Source organism: Oryctolagus cuniculus, chromosome 4 (assembly GCF_964237555.1).
Source record: "Oryctolagus cuniculus chromosome 4, mOryCun1.1, whole genome shotgun sequence".
Classification (NCBI taxonomy): Eukaryota; Metazoa; Chordata; class Mammalia; order Lagomorpha; family Leporidae; genus Oryctolagus; species Oryctolagus cuniculus.
This window is the reverse complement of record NC_091435.1, coordinates 155,791,485-155,802,717: the sequence shown is the minus strand read 5'-3', so window position 1 is coordinate 155,802,717 and position 11,233 is coordinate 155,791,485. Positions and strand designations below refer to the sequence as shown.

Genomic DNA, 11,233 nt, shown 5'->3' with positions numbered 1-11,233 from the left:
ATTTCAAACTCTAGCTCCTCAACTAAGTGATATTACTGAACTCTTTGGATTCTCCTTCCTCGTGCTACAATTCTAAACCTGGGATGGGGAGCGAACATTGCAGCATAGCAGGTAAAAGCTGCCATCTGCAAAGCCTGCACCCCATATGGGCACCAGTTCAAATCTCAGCTACTCCACTTCCAATCCAGCTCCCTGCTAATGACCTGGCAAAAGCAGCAGAGGATGGCCCAAGTGTGTGGGAGACCTGGAAGAAGCTCCTAGCTCCTGACTTCAGCCTGGCCCAGCGCTGGCTGTTGCCCCCATCTTGGGAGTGAACCAGCAGTTGGAAAGATCTCTCTGTCTCTCCCTCTCTCTATATAACTACCTTTCAAATAAATAAATCTTTGAAAATAAAATAAAACTGAGATGAACATGGGGCTCACTCTGCTTATTTTCCTTTTTTCTGGGATCATAATCCTATTGTATCTATTGCCCAACTTCTAAAAACAATTCATTAAAATATTGAATACAGTTCATTAAGATACCAATCTTCTCATTTATAGTGGATGAACAAGTAGCATAATCGTTATGCCTTCTCAGGAAAAAGGGGAAGTTAATAATTTGTCTTGTTAGGATTCACTGCCACTATAAATATGCATGCCTTTTACCTATTGTGAAAAATTCTTAGCTCATTGAATAATACCTTTTCCCCATTCTCTCTTCATGCAATACCTAATAATTGCTAGGCTTTGATTTAAAGAATATTTAGCCCCAACTGTGCCAGGCACTGTTTTAGGCACTTGGATGCTTCAATGAACAAAACAAATATTCTGCCCTAATGGAATTTACATTGCTGGCAGTCTATTCTCTTAATCCCATGTTCATATTTTCCATCTCTAGCTATATTCTTTGTCATTTCATCAGTTCTATATTCCATTTCACTCATTCTATCCTTAACTGAATCATAGCCTATTTAACCCATCATTTGATGTTTTCTTCTAAATTTTAAGCAATTATAGTACAAGCACTTTTCTTTTAGAATATTGATGTGTTTTCCACATTAGGTGTCTAGTCTTGATAATTTACATAAATGTTGACATTTGATTATGATTAATTGCCTGCTTAAGCATTTTATGATTTTCTATTGTAATCTCATCCTTAATGGGGTTTAGTTTTCCTTCAGAGAGTTTGTGAATCAGATTGTAGAAACATCACTGTACAATGATTTTGTGTTAGCTTTTACCTTGTGCCCTGGAGAGATTACTTGCCTAAGAATCAATTTTTATTTTATGCTGTTTGGAGATTTCTTTAGGGATTCCTGGACCATGTAGGAAATATAAACTTGAAGCTCAAACCTGCTTTAAATAAAGTTCAAGGGCTTCAAATCCTTAGGAAAATTTTGTTTATGCTTTCACTCATGTATACAGACCTTTTATAGATTCCAGCTTTATATGTCTGGGGGAAGGGGCTAAGAGATGTTAATAATTTGTTTCATTTAACCCACATATATATTAAAACCTAAGCCCTTTACTTAGAGATAGCAACTTTCTTGGGGTGACCAAAGAATCAGAATGTCTATAGGAGGCTTACATTAGTTTCCTCTTGGTTATACTACTTACAGACTATAGTTTTTTAAAAAGATTTATTTATTTGAAAGGCAGAGTTAGAGAGAGAGAGGCAGAGAGAGAGGTCTTCCATCTGATGGTTCACTCCCCAGTTGGCCGCAACGGCTGGAGCTGTGCCAATCCGAAGCCAGGAGTCAGGAGCTTCTTCTGGGTCGCCCATTGGGTGCAGGGGCCCAAGGACTTGGGCCATCTTGTACTGCTTTCCCAGGCCATAGCAAAGAGCTGGATTAGAAGTGGAGCAGCTGGGCCGGCGCCGCGGCTCACTAGGCTAATCCTCCGCCTTGCGGCGCCGGCACACCGGGTTCTAGTCCCGGTTGGGGTGCCGGATTCTGTCCCGGTTGCCCCTCTTCCAGGCCAGCTCTCTGCTGTGGCCAGGGAGTGCAGTGGAGGATGGCCCAGGTGCTTGGGCCCTGCACCCCATGGGAGACCAGGAAAAAGCACCTGGCTCCTGGCTCCTGCCATCGGATCAGCGCGGTGCGCCGGCCGCAGCGCGCCAGCCGCGGCGGCCATTGGAGGGTGAACCAACGGCAAAAGGAAGACCTTTCTCTCTGTCTCTCTCTCTCACTGTCCACTCTGCCTGTCAAAAAATAAAAATAAAAAAAAATAAAAAAATAAAAAAAGTGGAGCAGCTGGGACTCAAACCAGCGCCCATATGGGATACTGGCACTGCAGGTGGCAGCTTTACTCACTATGCCACAAGACGGGCCCCAACAGACTGCCTTATTTTGTAAGTTCAAATATGTCCTTAAATGCATTACACAGTATTTCTGGATATCTTGTGGGCCAAAATTTTTAAGTCATCTTAGGCTTCAGTATTGAGTAACCAGAAGTCTCCAATCCATTGTCAAGATTTTAAGTTTATTCATTTCTTTACTTATTTCTATTGGAAAGGCAGAATGAGAGAGAGGGAGAGAGAAACAGATCTTATATCTATGGTACACTCCCCAAAGGCCTGCAACAGCAGGCATGAACTAGGCCAAAACCAGAAACTGCATGTGGTCTCCCACTTGGTTGGCAATGACCCATGTACTTGATCTGCCATTTGCTGCATCCTAGAGTGTGCATTGGCAGGAAGCTGGATGGGAAGCAGAGGCAAGACTCAATCCAGGCACTCCAGTATGGGATGCCAGAGTCCCAAATGGTGGCTTAACCTGCTATGCCACAATGTGTACCTAGGATTTTTTTTTTTTTTTACATCACAAAATGTTTTCATACCTAAAAGCCACTTCCTATTTCTCTGAAGTCCAGTGTTCTTAGCATGATCTGTGATGGCATGGCACCATCTCACCCTACTCCTCTTTGCTCTCTACCACTCCTGTCATATCAGATTCTCTCACTTCTTTGGTTCTTTACTGCCTCAAGGAGTTCTCAACCTGTATGTCTCTGCCTGCCTTCTTTTATTGCCTTAGTCAATGCCTATTCATATTTCAGCAAACAGTTTAAATACCACTTCCTCTGGAAGTTTTTCCTAAATTCTTGCTTGTCAGATTGTGTATTCCTTCCTATAAATACTCTGCTAGCACCATGGCCCCAGAAATTCCCTATAGACAAGGACCTAAAGAGGTCCTAAATCTTTTGAATGGAAGAAACACTGGTGTTGGGACAGGCTATCAGGGGACTAGGGAAGTACTTAGGAAACTTATCCTGAAGCTACATTTGCTTAGCAAAGTATCGTGTGTGTGTGTGTGTGTGTGTGTGTGTGTGTGTAAACTTGGTCCCACCAAGGTAAGTTCTACCTTTCATTGTATTGTTCGTGACACTAGTAAGCACTGTTCAGTGTTTAACTCTCCCATGAAAAAGTAACTGAATTTTGATTATTTTGTACCAACATGCAGTCTAAGTTTCAGTAGCTCTTAGTCCCACTGCTGAAGTTGACTCTTAAACAAGAGGTATTTCATGACCCCATTCAACTTGATCCCAACACATCATCAACTTTCACTCCAATCTGACATTAATCCCTCACCTCTGAGTTCACTGATATTACATTTCTTCTTCGGGTTACATTTCCTCTCCAATAATAGGTTTTAGTATTAAAAGCAATCAATTCATCACATATATTCTTATTTTAAATATGAGATGCTCAATTATGTGGTAAGAATCTGTAGTGAAAAGCAGAGAATGTAAAAGGAACTTGTTATAGCCTTAGTAACCAGATAACTCCTGTTGCAACAAACTAGGACAATGAAATGTAGCTGTGGTATTGCACAATGTTCAAGAACACTGACTGTGCACCCAGAATCCATGCATCTGACTTTCTGAGAAAATTATCTTTATCTCAGTATTTTCATTAAATTGCTGTAACGATTCAATGAATCAACATACATAAAATAGTTATGAGAGTGCCTGACACAGCTACTAAGTGCTTGGTCAGTGGTAGATTCCTGGGCTTGATAATTACCTGGTTAGGGGCCGGCACTGTGACTCAGCAGGTTAACGCCCTGGCCTGAAGCACCAACATCCCATATGGGCGCCGGTTCTAGTCCCAGCTGCTCCTCTTCCTTTCCAGCTCTCTGCTGTGGCCTGGGATGGCAGCAGAGGATGGCCGAAGTCCTTGGGCCCCTGTACCCACGTGGGAGACCCAGAAGAAGCTCCTGGCTCCTGGCGCCGGATCGGCGCAGTTCCGGTCATTGTGGCCAACTGGGGAGTGAACCATCGATGGAAGACTTCTTTCTCTCTGCCTCTCCTCTCTCTCTGAAACTCTTTCAAATAAATAAATAAATCTTTACAAAAAAATAATTACCTGGTTATAGGGATCCATGTAACATATACAGTTTGACCATTCGATCATCTGCACTAAATTCTGTCTGCTAGTTCATTCATATCTCTTAGTACTAGCACAGATAAAATATTATTCATATTATGTTAACAGTACTTAAATAAAGTTCTAGGCAAAAAGCCCTTCTAATTTGTACATGTATAGCACTAGCTTAAATACATAGTGTTTCACTTTTATTTCATAGCTTTCTCACATACATTATTTAAATACATCTTTAGTATAACTTTAAGCAAAAAGGTATGTGTCTAATGAAAGAACACACTCAGGATGAGGAATAAGACTACACCTAGTGTCTCATCCTTAAAGGGTGTTGAGAAGTAGAATTTGTACAAGAAAATACATGGAATAGAATAAAAACAACAACACAACAGAGAGGTGTCCAAAATTTATTTCCTTTTGGTACTCATAGAAAATATGGAAAAATTTGGCCTGCTTGGAGACTGTCAAGTGGACTCCTACAGCTGCACAATCATACCCAAGGGATTTTTATCTTTGGCATCTTGGAAGGTGGCATCTAACATCACCATGGAAAGTTTCATCCTGTTCAATATTTTCATCCATAACATAGAGATGAGAAAAGATAGCTTTATAGCTTATAAATAAATGTATAATCTATAAATGAAAAACCTAGAATAAACAGACAACAGTGATTGTTGGAACTTTCGAATATAAAAAGCTTCATGGGTCAATACAACAGAAAGAATATCCTATAAAATCAAGCCCACATCTCCTTTGTGACCCAACAGTTCCACATTTAGGTATTTACACAAGAGGAACAGCAGCATGTGTCTACAAACAGACCTATACAAAAATGTTTACAGCAGCTTTACTGTTAAAAACCATAATGTGGAAACTACCCAAATAACCACTACAGTTAAATGGAGAAACAAAGTGTGAAACATTCCAACAACAGAATATTAATACATACTACAGCGTGGATGAAGCAGACCCAAGAATACAAGAAATTAAAGAACAGAAAAAGATCTATGGTGATAGCAATCAAAAGTGGTTGTCTTGAGATGGTGGGAGGGGAATTGGCTGGAAATGGGCACCAGGAAACTTTATTTGGGTGATGGAAATGTGTCTTCTTTGGGTAGTGATTGCACTAATGTATATAACAGTCACAAGCAATCAAGACACATCAGAAGGAAGCTGGATTAGAAGGATCAGCGCTGTGGCATAGCAGGTTAAGCTGCAATCCGCATCCGTTATGGGCACTGGTTCAATTCCCAGCTGCTCCACTTCCAATCCAGCTCCCTGCTAATGTGCCTGGGAAAGCAGCAGAAATTGTCCAGGTGCTTGGGCCCCTGCACTCACATGCAAAACCCAGAAGAAGCTCCTGGCTCTTGACTTCGATCTGGACCAGCTTCTGTCACTGCAGCCATGTTGAGAGTGAACCAGAAGATGGACTCTCTCTCTCTCCCCCGTGTAACTCTTGCCTTTCAAATTAAATAAATAAATCTTACCCAAAACCAAACAAAATAAAACAAAACAGAGCAGCTGGGACTGCAAGCAAAGGCTAAACTCACTGCACCACAATGCTGGCCCCAACCAACAATTCTTAAACCAGGGTTCATCAGTGAACTTTAAAAGGATTCAAGACCCAAGAGAACTGATTTGCAGAAAGTTTACACGTGTATGTGTGAACATGTGCATTATTTTGAGCAGACCCTTAGCCTCCAACAAGGCCCCCAAGAGATTTCTTTTAGAGAACTTCACACCTAGATAAACTGAAACTGCTCTCAACTCAGTTCATAAAATGTCATACACACTTACCAATTACACTAGTTCTTTCTTATTCTTTTTCAACTCTTGACCCTACCACAGGTGTTGAACTTCCCAGTAAGAGTAAATAGGAAGCTTGAGTTCTGTGTTCTTCGCTTTTCTGTTTTTTTTTTTTAAATTATTTTTAATAAATACAAAGAAAATCTCCAGCTTTGTCACTGTTAACTTCATATTTCCACAGTGTTCTCATAAGAAAACCAAGGCATAAATATACACATTACTGTAAAGGGGACTTTTCATGACACAGCTGTCCTCTTACCTCCTTTTAGCATCTTCTGGTTATTTTCTTGAAGGTCTTCCTCCAGGCCTATTGGAAATCTACTTGCTCTTTATTTTTTCCTCTTTAAATCCATTTCCATCTCTTTACCTAAGACATTTCTGTTTTTGCCTGTCAATCTTCATTATAAATTAGACTGGTAGCACCAATGGACCCAAAGGAGAAAGTAAATAACCCCAAGAGCCTTCAGATTCAAACAGAGGCACTGGTGTCAGTCCCCGCCACCAGTTTTCCACCCCCCCCCAACACTCCCTATACACACACACACACACACACACACACACCTTTTTCAACCAGAAAAGGCTGTGATGCTCAATAGTTGGGCTCCTGCCACCTGAGTGGGAGACCTAGAATGGTAAATTTTTTTTTTTTTTTTGCTTATTTTAAAGATTTATTTATTTACTTGAAAGGCATAGTTACAAAGTCTTTCACCTGCTGCTTCACTTCCCAAATGGCTGCAATGGCCAGACTGTGGAACCAGGAGCTAAGAGCTTCTGGGTCTCCCACTTGGAAGCAGGGGCCCAAGCACTTGGCCATCTTCTACTGCTTTCCCAGGCCGTCAGCAGAAAGCTGAATTGGGAGTGGAGCAGCCGGGACTCGAAGTGGTGCCTATATGAGAAGCTGGTGCCACAGCCAGATATTTAACCTACTAGGCCACAGCGCTGGTTCCTGTTTTTACTTTTTTGAAAGGCAGAGTTACAGAGAGAGGGAGAGATGGAGATCATCTATCCACTGGTTCACTCCCACAATGGCCACAATGGCCAGGGGTAGACCAGAAAGAAACCAGGAGCTTCATACAGGTCTCCCACATAGATACAGGGAATCAAGCACTTGGGCCATCTTCCACTGCTTTCCAGGCACATTAGCAGGGAGCTGGAGTGGAAATGAAGCAGCCAAGACTCAAATCAGAGCCCATACAGGATGCTGGTATTGCAGGTGGCAGTATAACCCACTGTGCCACAGTGTTAGCCTCTGGATTGGGTTCTTGGCTCCCAGCTTTAGTTCAGCCCAATCTAGTCAGCTGTTGTTGACATTTGAGGAATAAACTGGTAGATGGGAGACTACCCTCTCTCAAATAAATAAAAATAATTTACATAGAGATTTTTTTGAAAGATTTATTAAGGCAGAGCAATATGCAGAGAGCGAGAGCGACAGAGTGAGTGAAAGAGAGTAAGGGAGAGGGAGATCCTCCATCCACTAGTTCACTCCCCAAATGGCTGCAATGGCTGGGCTGGTCCAGGCTGAAGCCAGGAGCACAGAACTCCGTCTGGGTCTCTCACATGGGTGACAGGGGCCCAAGTACTTGGGCTGTCTTTTTTCCCAGGCACATTAGCAGAGAGCTGGATCAGAAGTGGAGAAGTCTGAACTCTAACCAGCACCCCTTTACAAGGCCTACATCACAAACGGTGGCTGATCCCACTGTGCCACAATGCCCACCCCTATTGAGAGATTCTTCACTACAGATATAAGGATGGGGATGGATTCTCCATTCCAGAACTTCCATCCATTATCTGGCTTTCTTCTGCCCTCATTCATTCCTCCCTGGAGGGCACTTCACTTAGTTGGTAACTTGAGTAGTAGCATACTTATAGGCTGTTATGGACACAGGTTGATAATGCCTCTCTCTTACCTGCACTACTACGGGATTACCCTGCCCCAGGAAGGGAGGTCGGCAACGGTGCAGAGCTGCTGGTTACTGGAGAGCCAATCACATTCTCATTTTCCACAGGGATAAGGAAGCCACATTCTCCAATGTTCATTTTATCAGTAATTCTGGTGATAAATTGGCCAAAATATGCCCAATTTTTACAGTATGTTTACGACTCCTTAGTTGGTTCAGTTTTCAAGAGGGAAGAGCAATCCTTTCTGTGGGGGTCTTTCACCCTCCAATGGGACAGGACACTCTTTCCCACAGGAAGCATTTTGAGTGACGTTGGAAGCTCACATGGGAGATGTTTAAAAATTAGCTGGTTTTTTTTTTTTTTAATCTATTTCACAGATACCAAGTAAAAATACTGTAAAAGACCTTTTAACTTGTAAGCCAATAACAATCTTCTTTGATGGATCATAAGACATAGTGGATGACTCAAAAGACAAGAGTTCAGTACCTTTCCTCTTGAAAATCTCTCACTGATGAGCTGTGGATTTTTATGACGCTTCCCACAAATACAACTCTAAATGTCTTCAACAACATGCTGAAGAGCTAAGGATTAAGGGTATACAGTCAGTAGTCATCTCCCAAATCACATGTTTGTGCTTCTAACCTCAGTTGGCTAGAAGAAGAAAACACACCACCAGACTGGGAGCTTTTTAAAATATAATTTAAAACTATTTTGTACCAGTACAATATATTAATTTTACAAATGTAAAATTTTATCAGCTGTTAAAGCATTTGCAAAACCACACATTCTACTTCAGCTTTATTGCACAATATCTATAAGAAAATATTAATTTTTAAATTAGAAAACATAAAAATGCTTTCAATATAGAAGAGACGATCTCATTTTAAAGACAATACTCTATAAGAATGTCTACCAAGAAAATAACAAACTTTCACAGGATACCAAGCTGGACAGATGCTTTGGCAGATCTGATACAAAGCACTGTTAAAACCAGTCCAAAATAACTTAATCCAAGCTGTATCATCATTCTTCATAGAAATCTAGACACCACTGAAGGTAGTTTCTTATACTTAAAAAAGATGAGGCATTTTTCCATGTGAGCATTCTGAATATCTCATTTGTATCAAAAACAACACTTTCAACTTAATAGCCATTTGCAGGGTTTTTCCCTTCACACAGACTATCACTGGCAATGGTTTTTAATGACTGTTACTGATCATTTTAATTTATTTATGCTGATAGAAAAATCAAGATAAATACACTTTTAAAATTCCATCCTTTACAAAAACGAGTTTATAAATTTGCATCATAAAAATTAGTGTCAAGACCACCAGGATGGCCTTCATTTCTATGGTTGTATATTAGTTGATTTTCCCAGACTTGGGATGGCAGAAGTCCCACTTTTCTTTGTAGTGTAATTAGGAAATAAATCGAAGACAGGTTAATAAGGTTGGTTGTATAATGGATTTTAGTGGGATATGACCTTAGACCTATATAGCAATATAGGTATTAAAATACTGACAGAAAACCTTGGTTGGAATTTAATTCACCACTGACAACAAACAATATCGGGAGATGAAAAATGAAAAATCCTCATGTATACTTTATAAATGGTGTTGTGTATACCAAATAAATAAATCCTTATTTTAGAAAAGGATTCACCATATTGATATATGTGTAAACTATAAACTTTTTTCCTATTAAAATATGTGGATTAAATCTTAAGTGTTTTCAAATTTACGCCTTTGTGGCCTGGGAAATTACCTTTTGGAACTTATGGCCTGCATAAGCAAAGTCAAACACTATATTAAACATTTATGTAGAGAAAACAATTATTAAAATAGTGGTTATGAACACACAAGTTTGTTGTAGGTAGACAGAATTATCAAAACTCCAGATGCTTATAAAATGTCGCATTATTTAAAATTTCCTCCTTAGAAATCAAAGCAGTTGCTTTTGTAGAGCTGCATTTTTCAGAACTGCTCAAAGCACCTCATTTAGATGAGTGTTTTAAAAATATATATGTGAAGTCTACAATGAGACTTCAAATGTATTTCACCTTTTATGGGTTTTTTAAAATCACGTATCCCTTCCTTAAAGTCCTTCAGAATAAAATAAAAATAAATTCTCACATTCCATTAGAAAAACATGGAAACATTCATGGTCTGAAATTTTCTAGAATCCCCCAAATCTTGAGACAATGTGCAATTTCCTCACATACAGGTTTTGAGGAAACCCCTGACCATTTATCTTGTAATAGTTGTCTAATGGACATGCCATAGAAAATTTACATTAATAGTACTAAATAGATTAAAATCTATTCCATAAAATAAAAATGTTCTATGTCAATTTATATACATATCTGAAAAGCTAAAAGGAGGTTTTTTGTTTGTTTTTCAAAAGTGCTAATTATTACAAGTCTCTTCGACATATTTTGTCCAATTCTTTGTACAACTAAACCACCTTGCATTAGGCACACTGCTTGATGAATCTCTAAGCAGCAGGGGGGGAACATCACTTGTCAATTAATCCAGCTTCCTTAATTTTACTGAAGAAGAATTTCTCCAGGATATTGGCACATTTGTAGTATTCACTCTCAGGGGGGTTGTATTCTTTGCAATTGGTAAAGACTCGTTGTAAGTCTGCCATGAATAATTTCTTAGATACGTAGTACCTATTCTTGAGGCGTTCACTCATGGTTTTCAGATCTGCACAGAGAAAAAACATATTAGCAATCTTTAAGTGTTAAACGCTAGCTGATGAAATTGAGACTGGGGAAAACATCTAGGTTGGCTAGTTTAAATTTTTATCATTCCAATGCTTTTGTTTAGAGAAATCCTTATGATAAAAGAAAACAGTTCACAAATCTTAAGATTCATTCTTTTGTTAGGGTTTCTTTTTCTTCTTTCTTATTGCTTTTTTTTTTTTTTTGTAAAATCACAGCTATTTTAACATTAAAGAGACCATTATTAGTCATCTAGTCCAACCCGCTATTCAGCACAAGGAAGCTAAGTAGATTAGCAAAGATAAGTATGATGAACTGACTGCTCTTAGCTATTCATTCAGAATTATACAAAGGGTTCCAGCTACATGGAGTAGAGCAGGTGGGGCGTTTGTATTGAGATATTTAATTACTTAAAACAATCAGGTTGAGTTTGCTTCACTAAAT

General features: G+C 39.6%; 1 protein-coding gene across 3 annotated transcripts in view; it reads right to left on the bottom strand.

Moving 5' to 3' along the window:
• Positions 1-8,742: 8,742 nt before the first annotated feature.
• KAT2B (lysine acetyltransferase 2B) overlaps positions 8,743-11,233 on the bottom strand; it is a 124,085-nt gene continuing 121,594 nt past the window's right edge. For all 3 annotated transcript variants that reach the window (XM_051858848.2, XM_051858849.2, XM_051858850.2), the window contains one exon: positions 8,743-10,772. In XM_051858848.2, coding sequence (XP_051714808.1) covers positions 10,579-10,772 — 194 coding nt within the window. In that variant the 3' untranslated portion in view covers positions 8,743-10,578. The remainder of the gene's footprint in view (positions 10,773-11,233) is intronic.